Below are 13,439 nucleotides of genomic sequence, written 5' to 3'. Positions count from 1 at the left end.
GTGGGGGTTTGATTCTTTTAGATTGGCAGGAGTATTAAATAGTCTTGAATATAGAGCCATGGCTGCTACTAAATCCCCTAGTCATTCATCGTTTTCTCAGCTATTGGAATCGTGGTTCATATCGTCGGTGCAACAAGCAATGCAAGAATATGTACAAGAGAAAAAGGCTTTAGTTATTTACAACTCATCGGGCAATAATGACTGGTTAATAAAATGGTTTAGTCCAATATTCCACAAGGTTTCGCGGGATAAGTGTGTTTGGTTGAAGGTTGTTACAGGTACGGAGCAGTTTAGGTATTTCCAAGAGTTGTTCCCTAATGTCAAGGTTCCTAGCATCTGTTGTATTAAAGAGGGCCAGTTAATCGACTCTTTATATGGTGAGGATGCTATGGGAAAGTTTGTGAATAGGTTAGTAATGTTTATTGATGCAAGTACGCCGCTATATTCAGAAAGGCCGAATATTTCTGAGCCTTTTGCTTCGCCATCCTTGCAATCGTTGTCAGCAACTTCACATCTGGGGGCGGGACCTGCTGAAACTAATAATGAATCTAGCTCGAGAGAATATCAAGCTAGGGTAAGACGGCATCAGAAGTTAGCTGATGAGGAGCGGAAGCGGATTTCCAAGCTAGTTGAAGCCGATGCCAGGGAACGCGAGATTCTACGGAAAGAAAGAAGTCTCCGAGGATCATCTTCAGACAACAAGATAGTTGATCATTCCGCGAAAGAAAGCTCGAAAAGACATATGGCTATTTGTACCTTGTTAATAAAGTTGACGAATGGTGTGTCTTTAAAGCATGAGTTTAATCCAACAGACACCTTAAACAATGTACGTCTCTGGGTGGATGCCAATAGGACGGACGGAGACCATCCGTACCAGTTTTACAGAAATATTTTTAGGGAGACCTTTACTGATTCCCAAGAATCTAAGACCTTAGAATATTTGGAATTAACCCCCAGGTCTGCGTTAATATTGAAGCCTGTACAAAACGAGGTTGTCACCCGGTCTATTAGGGACGCACAAGGGCCTGGGGTTCTATTATCCGCTTTACAAAACGTTACATATTGGTGGTACAGAAGTCAGAACCCGACATCAGAAGCACTTGCGTCACGTCCGATTTCTCAAACGGACGCATCATCTCCAACCTCTTCAATGTATGTATCACCAGCACAGTCACCATTGTTGGGCCATGTTGATTCAGATAGTTCAGAGATGGGTTTCCCGCCTAGAGGTAGCTCTCCAAATGTATATCATTTTGAAAATACCGCAAATGATGATAAAGATCGCGAACCATCATCCTACACCAGAAATACTGTTAACTTCAAAGATAGTTAAATGAATGTTTATTTTAGATGCATGCGCTATATATAAAAAGAGGCAACCTAAGCTTGTTCAGGGTTATTTAGTGTATAATTTATGTCGGTATCATATTTGGCTGTTTTCTTTTCCTGAGTTCCTTCTCCTTGGGCTTCGTTGCTTGGAATAATTATTTCGTCGTCCCTCACATTGAGGTTCGATAACCTACTCAGTAACTTCTTTTCATAGTAATGTTCCTGTTTCATTTCATTTTCCATTTGTTGAAGTTCTTGGTCCAAATCAACATCGTTGCTTTGCACAGATGTGGAGAGCAAGAAATTTACTTCATCAACCACTTCATTTTGCTCTGTAACATCACTCAACAGTTTTTCCAAGTCTTCAATCGAGCCCAATTGCTTATTGATGTTCTTCAGAGTTTTTGAAGCACCAGACAAAACTCCAACCAAGGCCAAATTGTCGACGCTTTTATCTATATGGTCCTTTATCTCCATCAAGTTAAATAACTGTGTGAGAGCACGAGATAGATTTGATTCTGTCAACTTCCTAAGCTTTAAATACCTTCTCTGAAGTTCTTTGGATACGCTTGCGTTTATAGAATCACGCAAATGCCTAGATATTTCATGAATATGGATATGGAGTTTTTGGACTTGTGTTTCTACAGTTTGAATAGCACCCTTAATATCAGCAATAGCCCGATCGTTTTCCGTAATTCTATCTGGGCCAAACGACTGCACTAGAGAGAACACATGGGGATCAATTACCTTGATGACAGGACCATCTACCAGAATGGTACTCTTGTAATGCTGCAGAAAAATCAGTATCAGCTCAAATTCGGACTTGCCACGAAGACACTCTTCGATCAACACATAGAAATCACTCTTCTTAAATATCAGGTCTGTAACCCGTGTAGCCCTAGATAAAACCTTTTCTTGTAAAACCTTGGCAGTAGCCTCGTACCTGGAAACCATCACAGGTAAATTAACGTATGCCATATTACATAAATACTTTCCATTATTGCTGATGCGACTTTTCCAAGAAAGATCCACTAACATATTCACCGACCACCTAAACCACGAAGACAACCCACTATCTCTACCCTTGGTAAACACGTCCATCGGTATCAATACTCCCTCATCAACAAGTAGATCAATTACTATGTCGATACTTTTTGGGAACCCGGAGTTACTCCTGTTTAGTTTTAGGAGCAGATCGTCACCGCCCTGAATAACCAATTGATCTTTCCAAACATCTTCAATCAAGTGATGCTTCCACACTTGTATATTAGCATGGTATCCCTCTGGATTCAATTCTTTCAGCTTCCTAAAATCTGAATATAGGGACACTATCCTTGATTCGGGCAACATTTGGTGCTTTAACAGTTCTTGCTTGGATTACAAGAGCTGGCAAGCAGCAAAGAAAAATGTCTTGAACTTCAACCTATCGCATCACACAATGATCAGCATCGTCAATACGCAGCTATGAATACACAATTGAAGGTCAAAAAGCTTATGGATTCATTAACTGAGGAGTTGATGAGTCCCAATAATACATCTATCGTGAAGTTAAACAGCCTCATAGATACAGTACAGTTAAATTTGGCTATTATCGCAAATTTGGAAATTGACCCAAAACAATTAATGTCAGCTATAAAATATGTACTAAGTTCTTCAGAAAAGACAGGGTTGGACTATACTTCTTTAATAGCTTTACTAGATACTCTTCTCAGGTTGTCTAATTTTGAAGACGTCCTTCAGGTATTTTCAGTCGATGACATCATGCGAGCACTACAGAGCAATATCACTCCTTTAATTCAGTGTGCATGCAAAATACTTACTGTTTCGTACCCGAAGGACCTCTTCTCTACAACGAATATAGTGGATGTGCTTTTAAAATTGTACTTCAAGGAGGATACGGTGGTTATAAGTGGGATTGAAGTTGTTTTCCAAAGCTTATGTGTGAATCAACTAATAAGAAGACGTATTTTGGAGAACAATTATCCTCTTATTAAAAGTATGCGGGAGACGTCAGATGTTATAATGTTTTCCCGTCTTTTGGAATTATTCAACATTTTGATTCAACATATAGAACGTTCTGAATTCCTGGAGGATTTATTCATCCTCAATCGAGAGGAGATCAAAAAGTCACTGAGGAAAGACATTTTTCTATTTATTAATGTCACAAAGTATTACCAATCTTTGCTTCGTGTGTCAACTCAGGATTCAAAGGACCATACGGCAAAAGCTTGGGCCTTGAATTCAATATTACCTGTTCTTCCAGTTTTTGGCTACATATATTTAAACAAGAACAGATATGTTGATGTACACAGCTTTGCAATGGCATATCTGTTCCAACTATTCAGGGCGATTTCTTACTTGGAAGGAATTGATATTCTTCGTGAATTAGATATTCAGTACCTCCACATATCTATGGAGAACGACGATATTAGCCACTTTCTTGCAACTCTCAATCCAAGCTACTTTTTAAAGTATCATGTAGAGTTGCTACAATCACACATCTTTATCAAACCTTCAATGTTGCAGGTGGTAAAAAATATCATATCCTGCAAAGAGACTTTCGAGGTTATAAAACCAGCAATAACATCTGACTCAATCCTTGCCATGCCCTATACTGAACAAATGATTTTACTTAAAAGGCTAAGCGAATACCCTTATTCGGCTGAATATTTAATTCAAGAATTGCCAAAAGTGATCACTAACCTAATAACCAATGAAAACGGCCCTGTAAGGGACCCTGAAACTGTGGAATTGCGGAAGAGGGTATTTGAAAACTTATTGAATAAAAATGCTGCAATTTTAAATGTTTGGTATGAACCTATCTTGGATGAATACTCCAAAATTTGTTATGGCAAGAGGAGTTCAAGTTTGAGGACTGAGATTGCAGATGCATATTTGTAATTTTTATTTTTAGTTCTTAGTTAAATTCTTTAAAATTGACTAAACTTATTATACAGTAGTAATTACACAAATGACAGTTACAAATATAAAGAACCGGCGGAAACAATATCCCTGTGTATCATGCTTAAGGCTGCTTCCATCTTTTCCTTCAACGCAGAGTTACCGATGGTGTTCGAGACGTCAATCAATTCCTTAATTAACTCTTCTAGCCTTTTGAACATTCTAATCAAGGAGCCTTCATAGACATCTGTCATTTTGCATATCTGAGTAAATGTGGCACCTTTGCACCACTCATATACAACTTCCATCAACTCGTGGCGGAAACTTTCCACGTAATCCTTTTCAACAATTTCAATTTTAGAATCTTTAACGATTTTTGCAATCTTGGAGGCCACTTCACGCATGGCTTTCAGCGGCTCAGCCAATTCAGGTTTTAATCTAGGGGCCTCCTTACAACGTTCTTGGAAAGCAAAACAGGATAGCAATGCTGCTGCTTGCTCAGGTTTTAATTCATTGAAGTTACCATTCAGAATCAATTCCGTCAATAATAATTCATCACCAGATGAAATCTCACAGGCTACTCTACCTTTTAGTTCAATGATGTCTGAGGATGTACAGAAGCCCAAACGACGAAGAACTCTTTTACGGCGACGTAAATCATCTAATTGGATAACCGCTTGCGCCTCGTTAATCTTGAACTTCAGCTGTTTTATGTCACCTTCAATGGCAACTTTTTCACAATATTTCTCGTATAATTGCCGCAACTTGGCCGAATTCGCTATAGGGTTAGAATTCATGTTCGTCTCTAAGATTTCTATTTTATTCAGCAACTTTAAGAAATCCTCATCTTCAATCTTCATGTGTTTTATTGGGTCAATTAATGGTATACCCTTTGGAAACCTACGTTGTACTTCTTTAAGGGTTTTACCTACAACTTCTTTTTGACTGTCAGCTTTTATATCGCTTGGCATAAATATTCTCAGGTTTCCTAAAGTCTGAATAGAATCCAAGACTATTGGAAGCATTGTAGAGATTGATTTTTCCCCCTCCACTGCTGGTCGAATACCTTCTGGTAAGACTGGATTAAAGGGTTTGAGAAGATTTATTGGAGCATCAGCAAACATGGTGTTCACAATAACATTAACGATGTAGGATTGATGATCAGCGTATACAACAGATGGATCCCTTTTATTTACTCTTTTAGCAAAATTTACCACCGCAGCCCAACCATAATCTCCCTTTTCATTAACTTTAACTCTGATTAATCTACCCGGTTGCAGAAAGCTTAGAATATTGGATGGATGGGCTATGATTTTCCTGACGTCTTCATTATATTCATCCAATGTTTGTCTGACATCATAATAGTCTTTAACATTCTTTTCGTCATCAATTTCAATTACTTCCAGGCGAGAAGTCAATTCAATAAGCTTTCTTTCCATGACTGGTACGGATGTAATATTTTGAAATTGGTAAAAGGAATGTTCCAACATAAATTCTGGAGATATACCCTCAACTCTCATCAAATTCAAAATCATATTGTAACCTAAGTGGAATGCTGAATCTAATCGATCAGCTTGACCTTTGACCATCCCTTTAGCTACTTGTGGCTCCATCTTCTCATCTAACATCATAATGACAACACCACGATCATCCAACCCACGACGACCGGCACGACCAGACATCTGGATATACTCACCACCTGACACCCATCTAAACTGCTTCCCATCCCACTTCCTGACACTGGTAAATACTACTGTTTTGGCAGGCATATTCAATCCAATAGAAAAGGTTTCAGTTGCAAATAAAACTTTCAAGAAACCTTCTTGAAATAGGATTTCAATAACTTCCTTTAATATAGGAAGCAAACCTGAATGATGGATACCAATACCTCTCTTTAGTAACGGTAATAAGTGCTTAATCTGAGGCAGCTCGCGGTCAGTTTCTGGTAATAAGTCAATCGCGTTTTTAAAGATTTTAGCTAAAGAATCCTTTTCGTCGTCAGAATTAAAGTCTAGCTTCGACATTTTTAAGGCTAACTCCTCACAATCACGTTTACTGAACGAAAAAACGATTACTGGATTATACTTCTTTTTCCAAATCATTTTAACAATCTTGTAAATGTCCCCCTTTGAATCTCCCTTAGCAGCTCCACCTTTAAATGTCTGACCTTTACCTCCCTTTGAGTTCACAGAATTTGGATCATCACCAGTTTGGCTACTTATAGATGCCATAGCTTTTTGAAAATTTTCCTCCCTAAAGGCACCCTTTTCATCAACCACTAGATGAATACCATCCCCATGGGCTGGAAATAAATAATGCTGTAAGGGAGTAGGACGGAAATCAGTATAAACAATATGACATGGTTGCGAATGAATTTTACATATCCACTCAGCAAATTCCATTGCATTTGGAATGGTAGCAGACAGAAACACATACCGAACCTTATCTGGGAGTAAAATAATAGTCTCTTCCCAGACAACACCTCTTTCTTTATCTCTCATGTAATGGACTTCATCAAAAACAACCCAGGCAACTTCTCTCATAACTTCACTTCCTCTATATAACATACTTCTTAGAATTTCAGTGGTCATAACTAAACATCCTGCATCAGGATTAATTGTTATATCACCAGTCATTAACCCAACATCACCAAATTCAGCCAATAGTTCTCTATATTTCTGGTTTGATAAAGCCTTGATTGGAGATGTATAAATTACTCTTTGTTTCTCTCTCAGAGATTTCGCAATCGCATATTCTGCGACAACTGTCTTACCTGCAGAAGTGTGTGCAGAAACTAAAACAGATTCCCCTCTATCAATACAGGAAATAGCAGTATCTTGAAAAGGATCCAAGTTAAATGGATAAGTACGCGCCTCATTCACTCTTTTGTGCTCCCCAATTGGCCTATAGTCATATTTTGGTGGAAGAGCAACTTGATGCCTAACCTGATGCCTCAATTTCATTTTACCATTCTCATCAACTAACATAGTATTGGCATTACCCAACCCTAAAGAAGCTTCAACTTCTCTAGAAGCTTCCTTCTCAAAAGAATCTGCTAGAACAGGCACGACATCTGACTTTTTTTTATCGTAAATCAATTTCTTGTCCTTCTTCACCTTTTTATGCATTGATTCCATCCCGCTATCAGTACTAGGTTCATTATTACCTGTGCCATCCTCCGATAGACTACGTTTATTAGTCTTTGCATCCGATAACTCTTGCTCTTCGGCACCTATATCTTCCACTAACGCATCTGGAATTTCTGCTGGAGCCTCTACAAACACTCCAAATAAATCTTCATCCATTATCAACAGAAATTAGCAAAGAAAAATCTCTTATTGCAATACATTCAAGACACTCGAACGTATTATTCCACTAGGCATCGCATCTCAGTAAATGTTTTTAGATATATTTGAGAACGGAAAATTTTGCACTTCGTTCATAGCGATATTAAACAATGTCAGCTATATAACGCTAGTGCTATTCTAATTACGGGAGGCACGTAGATCGAAGCCTTAAGCAATAGCGAAGAACGTCCACGTTATATTTAGTAAACCATATTACGAATATTTAATGCCTATGATAGTTTGATTGGTGCTTGTATGAATATTTTTATTTCTGTTTGCACTAACTTTTTAATATCTATTGCTGTTAATGGTATGAATCACTTAATTGTCAGTAAAATTTATCTGTGAAAAATGCTAAATGTAAGACGCATATGGGATTTACTGCTGGGTTTCAACTAGTAAGTTTAAGTTCAAATATCAATATCTGGGGGAGTGCCAGCATCTGTGTTTTTTTTAAATATGCAAATAATTATGATCAAACAAAAGTAGGAAAGTTCTAGGAATATCGAGTAGCATATGAATGTCCATCTTCATTGGTGAACCGCCTATTACCACTGACTAGTACCTTTGCTGCCCTGATTGGTGATGTAGCTTTTGTACGTGTATTTAATTCAGCAGGTTGTTGGTTTTCAAAATTTAATTCGATTGCCTGGGGGCTGCTGCTGCTCCTTATATGAGAACTCACTAATGTATGCATTGACCGCGAAGCAGAATGTTTGTTTTGTAGGTGATGGACGTAGCTTAGATCAATTACATTGCCTTGCTGATTCATCAAGACTTCGTCAGTTACTTCTTTAGAATCCCATTTAAAATTAAACACTGATCTCGAGAATTTATGACTTAACCGTTTTCTTAATCTGTAGTTTTTGGTTGGAGATGATTGTGTAGATGAAATGACGAGCGGATTTAAAGGAGTGAATAGACCAGAATATTGAGAGTTGTTTCTTGAGTGTATTGATTGTGAGGTGATTATATTAGACTTTTGACTTGGCGAACGTAAACTGGAGAACGAATAAATCGACTTTGAAGGAGAATGAGTTCCTACCAGACTGAGACACGACGTATTGGGTCTACTGGATCTATCTGGAAGCGCTAATCCCTGAGCAATTAGATCATCTCCCTCTTTATAATTGTGTAAAGCAGTCTCCAATATGCTTACTGCTACATCACCTTCAGCCTCCATTGGAGAAAGAGATTGCAACGTGGTCACAATTAACTTAGACGCACCATTTTGTCCATCCAATTCCGCGCCTGCGAAACTCTTGGGCAATCCTAACTCAGAAGCTACCTCTTCTGGATCTTGGGAGGATGGAACGCCCACTTCTGAAACGCTATCGTGCGAATATAATAACGGCATGGACCTACTATGATTTCTTCTATCAGCCTCTAATATTTGGTCCTTGTTTTCATTCCAATCTTGCAAACTTATAACTCTAGCCATTGGATGCCGGCTTTCCTGTAATGAAGCAATTTCGGGTACGGAAAGTATATTTTCAAGATTGTGCTCTGAAAGAACATCTAAGTTGTCACAGCAGGGAATATCTTCATATTTTAAACATGGTGGAATCAGTACGCTATCATAAGGTTCAACCGCATCTTCAGTTCTAGCGACCGATGTATCATAGAAACTTTCTTGGTCGATCCCCTTGTTTTGCATGTTACCGTTGTGGAACAAAGATTTTAAACTCTTGCCCTCTACCATCCTAAAAGACTGGTGTAGAAGAGTTAATGCTGTTTTTGAAGTATCAGATATTGTAGATAGTCTTGTCACATAGCAGGCATCGATCTCTTCTTTCGTATGACTGGGTAGTTTACATTTTTGGGAGGGCGGCTGATTTTTCGAAATCTTGCGCTGCAATTTATCAATGATGCCCCTCGATGATGAGTTATTGAGAGACCCTGATCTGAACTTCGAATTATTGCTCGAAGATGATATAGAGCGGTTGTTGAACTCACTTGGATGGGGTTTTAACGTGGTTAAAGGGTGTTTAATGACAGAGGGTGTTGAAACCACTTCCGAGCCAGGATAGACTGTTAAATGTTCATTCATCCAGTTTTTAGTTGAGTGTTGCATGATATCCATATCCGGTGTTAATGTCATTGCAGAAGGTTTCATAACAACATTTGCGTGTTCACAATCCATGGGGACAAAGCCTCCATTTAAATTGTGCCTCAAACCCAAAGATGACTGTTGATCTTCAATGTCGCCATTAGCTGCAGTTGAAGTACCTGCAAACAATGTTAAACCAGTAGCGATACCAGTTATGAACGCTGTTCCAAGCAAAAGTGCCCCATGAATCACAAATACATTAGTGTTCAGGTGTTGATGGTATCTAGCAGCCATAACGTCCACATTCTCTTGTATGTAATGCCACAAAGCAAAAACACGCTGGATAAACACAGTATTATACCATATAGCCGCCCCAATCATAAGCAGATTCGGTGATGTTAATAGGAAAACAACATTGCTCTTTGGGTTTAAGAAAAGGATCAATAAATATGAGATAGAACAGAGAAAGTTGACTCCAGCAAGAACTAATAGGGACGGTTTCCCGACCGTCCTCTCATAATCCCAATAAAGATACAACAACACCGCCGTCAAAGCTCCTGTTGCCAGAAGCATTGATATACATAACAATACCAATAAAAGCTGTACCCTCGTCAGATGTCGGCCTATGGTACTCATATCAAATAGGTGAACCACCAACTATGCACTGTCAATTTTTCTTTCAACTTGGTACAATTCTGATGTGAACAGAATTCAATAGCTTCCACCAGAAACTTCCCAAAATCAACTGAGTAACTTTAGTAACAAGGTTCAAATTGATCTCAGCGAAATAGAATGTAATGAAACTGCAGCTATGTCAAACTTACGGGAATGGCAATTTTATCTCTGGTATATAATGACAATATATTCTCTCGAAGCGTTATACCCCAATGTGCAGCCACCAGCGAATCAGAAAGGGGTACAATTACAAGCTAAATGTTGTTATTCCATTCAGCAACTACTCTTCTATTTGCAGTACGTCTCGACCCAACCAACAGTATATCAATGCTGCAGTCAATGTTGCTGACTGCAAACATGCCTTGTTCTCGAGCTTCCTATTTACTTATTGCCTCATCGGGCTCAACGCGATACATCGAACGGCGCTACCAACATGATGTAAGAATCCAGCTCTAATCTGGGTATCAACCAACTAACTATGATGAGGATACCATGATACAACAAATAACACTGCTAAGCAGTTCATAGGTCATGTGGTCAATCGAGAGATTTTGTACGGTGCGTTAAATGTGACATTAGAGGGGATATATTTCGTAGAATAGAACTTTGCTAGTTTAGTGGTCATGCCGACCCGCTCGATCATTTGTTCTTGAATGGACTCATAAGGAAACACTCCTTGACACTGGGAAGAAAAATTGCAGCACCGATTTTTGCAGTTAGCTGTGGTTTTCAGTATTTGTTAGATTGGTAGGCAGGGCTGTCAGCGTGTGTGTGAGTGTGAGTGTGTTAATGCGCTTAATTTGAGGAGATATTGTTATCTTGCAGGGATGGATGGATAATACTCAATAATATAGTTAAGGAGTAACGATTGCAGGCATGGGATTGCAGGGTATAAATTTGTTTAGGAGGAGACGGGGATCAGCAAAAAAGTTGAAGGGGGGCGAAGCTAGTAGGTCAAGCAGCCCTTTTGTGGAGGCTGCGAAGAACCAACAGAGTGGTATTTCGAGTAGCTCAATTTTTAGTTCGCGGGGGTCGTCATCAGTGGGGGTGTCTTCGGTATTGTCGCGAATAGGGACGTTTGGTAGGGCAGGGTATTTGTATGCAAGTGGTACAGAGAGCATAGTTGTTGGTAAGGGCAGTACATGTTCTGTTGAATGCTTCAACAAAAATGGGCAGAGTTATGCAGTGAAGAGGGCGTCCATGGAGGATCCCTCTGAGCACTATAATGATGTATTACGGGCGATGCTAGAGAAAGAGTATGCTATACTCTCGGAACTGATGTGCCCGAATATTGTGTGTGTGATGGAGCTACAGTCAGTCAACAATCTTTTTGTTATGGAATATATACCGTTCAGTCTCTACAAGATTATGAAGATGGAGTTGAAGCCTTCTTTAGAAGAAAGGAGGTGCTTTATGGTGCAGTTAATCCAGGGTGTAGCGTATCTTCGTGAGCATGATGTTGTTCACAGAGACTTAAAGTTGGAAAATATTATGTTGAGCCCGGACTGCCATGGAATAAAGATTGTTGACTTTGGCAACGCGGTAAAGTTGGAACCAGGGAAGAATATTTGTCACGGATTGGGGGGTAGTGAGCCTCTGATGGCACCTGAGGTGTTTAGTTTGCTCTCATATAAGGGATTTGCCGTAGATATATGGTCCCTTGGCATAATTATGTTTCTGTTGTTCAATGATACCGGGAAACTGAAGTTTCCTTGGAAAGTGGCCAAGTTGACAGATGAAACCTTTAAGGAATTTGTGGAGTCAGGAGAGTTGAGCATGTGTAAATATGGTGACTTATGCAAGAAGCTGTTAGTGTTAGATCCCGGAGAGCGTGCTACTGCTGCACAACTGATGAAGGAGCCATTCGTAGACTACCAGTGCAACAGATACAATCATGATAGGACTCGTAGGCTCTGCCATAAGATTTGGGGAGAAAGGCATGAAATAAAATGACCTATTTGTATTATTATTACTTTTTATTATTATATCATCATCATTATTATATTATGTACATCGTATAATGATAAAAATTGATTAAGTGGTTTGTTTGTACACAGGTTTCAAGTCCCCTTATTCCCAGATTGCATTAGCTTAGAGTGCGATATAGCACAATCTCAGTTTGTTTGAAGTAGCGCCGGCCATCTTCATCTATTATCACAAGACTCAGGTAGTTTTTAACGCTGAAGTAGTTGGATGTTATATTTGGCGTTAGATCATATCCTCCAAGAAATAGTCTAATGGGAATTGTCTCCCCCTTCACGGGAGAGCCATCCATGATTTCGTATCTAATTGAAGTTGTATCACTCAGCTGATTTGGTTCATGGCCGCACGTCTCTCTTTTGATCAAACTGATTTCCATATGCTTTACCTTCAGGCGGGTTAATAAAAAATATATACGTCCAACGATAACGTCCTTTAGAGCATACTGAGATTTCGAGTACTCAAACTCAATATGCAAACAGTTTTCAATACCAATATCAAGCTTTACGGGCTTGCTATCATCCCCATTCCCCGAGGTATGTATCAATGGAACTGTATTATACAAATAACACCAAAACTTCTTTAACTTCACTATATCTGTAGATCTCCTTAACACTGTAACCTTGACATAAAACATGACATCAATATTTTTCCCTCTATAGCTCTCATACCTCTTCTCAACATCTTTGAAGTTAAACGAATAACTCTGCGAATGGACTAATTCACCCTGAGGGCAAAGATCTGCACTAAGGGATAGAAATGTATCAATGGATCTCTTCTTGGCCTCGGTAGTTGATTTTATAGTATCAACAGAACCAATCAAACTTACTTTCACTCCAAGATGCTCCACCCGCTTTCCTTCCTTCACACGCAGCGTCACAATCCCACTCACACTTTCACCATCCTCATATAAAGGGTATCTGTCTTTCAAAGTCTTTGAACTAGCCGATGAAGTCGGGATTTCCACATGCTTGCGTGATTCCTGTCCATCAAACAAGATTTCAATATCAATGGGAGATTTAAAAAATAGACTCATTTGCGCTAGACTAAAAAATTTCCTAACCAGCTAATTAGCAAAATGAACGATAAAAGAAACAGCGACAGATTCTTGAGCACCGGTTTGTGTTCATAGGGGTAACTGACATGTTATATTAATG

At 39.0% G+C, this 13,439-nt stretch overlaps 7 protein-coding genes across 7 annotated transcripts; 3 read left to right on the top strand and 4 right to left on the bottom strand.

Annotated features, from left to right (window-relative positions):
* Positions 1-58: 58 nt before the first annotated feature.
* Ecym_6306 (UBX domain-containing protein) lies at positions 59-1,333 on the top strand (the record flags this gene model as incomplete). Its single annotated transcript, XM_003647455.1, has 1 exon — positions 59-1,333. The coding sequence occupies one exon, from the start codon at positions 59-61 to the stop codon at positions 1,331-1,333; it is 1,275 nt and encodes a 424-aa protein (XP_003647503.1).
* Positions 1,334-1,380: 47 nt separating this feature from the next.
* Positions 1,381-2,679, bottom strand: CHM7 (phosphatidic acid-binding protein CHM7; the record flags this gene model as incomplete). Its single annotated transcript, XM_003647454.1, has 1 exon — positions 1,381-2,679. One exon carries the CDS (start codon positions 2,677-2,679, stop codon positions 1,381-1,383), a length of 1,299 nt encoding a protein of 432 aa, XP_003647502.1.
* Positions 2,680-2,793: 114 nt separating this feature from the next.
* HSM3 (Hsm3p) lies at positions 2,794-4,230 on the top strand (the record flags this gene model as incomplete). The annotated part of the gene is made up of 1 exon (XM_003647453.1): positions 2,794-4,230. One exon carries the CDS (start codon positions 2,794-2,796, stop codon positions 4,228-4,230), a length of 1,437 nt encoding a protein of 478 aa, XP_003647501.1.
* Positions 4,231-4,307: 77 nt separating this feature from the next.
* On the bottom strand, positions 4,308-7,535 carry MTR4 (ATP-dependent RNA helicase MTR4; the record flags this gene model as incomplete). The annotated part of the gene is made up of 1 exon (XM_003647452.1): positions 4,308-7,535. The coding sequence occupies one exon, from the start codon at positions 7,533-7,535 to the stop codon at positions 4,308-4,310; it is 3,228 nt and encodes a 1,075-aa protein (XP_003647500.1).
* Positions 7,536-8,073: 538 nt separating this feature from the next.
* On the bottom strand, positions 8,074-10,263 carry IRC8 (Irc8p; the record flags this gene model as incomplete). Its single annotated transcript, XM_003647451.1, has 1 exon — positions 8,074-10,263. The coding sequence occupies one exon, from the start codon at positions 10,261-10,263 to the stop codon at positions 8,074-8,076; it is 2,190 nt and encodes a 729-aa protein (XP_003647499.1).
* A 915-nt stretch (positions 10,264-11,178) lies between these two features.
* Ecym_6301 (uncharacterized protein) lies at positions 11,179-12,255 on the top strand (the record flags this gene model as incomplete). The annotated part of the gene is made up of 1 exon (XM_003647450.1): positions 11,179-12,255. The coding sequence occupies one exon, from the start codon at positions 11,179-11,181 to the stop codon at positions 12,253-12,255; it is 1,077 nt and encodes a 358-aa protein (XP_003647498.1).
* A 133-nt stretch (positions 12,256-12,388) lies between these two features.
* PEP8 (retromer subunit PEP8) lies at positions 12,389-13,318 on the bottom strand (the record flags this gene model as incomplete). Its single annotated transcript, XM_003647449.1, has 1 exon — positions 12,389-13,318. One exon carries the CDS (start codon positions 13,316-13,318, stop codon positions 12,389-12,391), a length of 930 nt encoding a protein of 309 aa, XP_003647497.1.
* Positions 13,319-13,439: the final 121 nt, after the last annotated feature.

The sequence above is a fragment of the Eremothecium cymbalariae genome, chromosome 6 (genome assembly GCF_000235365.1).
Source record: "Eremothecium cymbalariae DBVPG#7215 chromosome 6, complete sequence".
NCBI classification, from domain to species: domain Eukaryota; kingdom Fungi; phylum Ascomycota; class Saccharomycetes; order Saccharomycetales; family Saccharomycetaceae; genus Eremothecium; species Eremothecium cymbalariae.
Note: the sequence above shows the minus strand (reverse complement) of the source record. Positions and strands in the feature narration are given on the sequence as shown.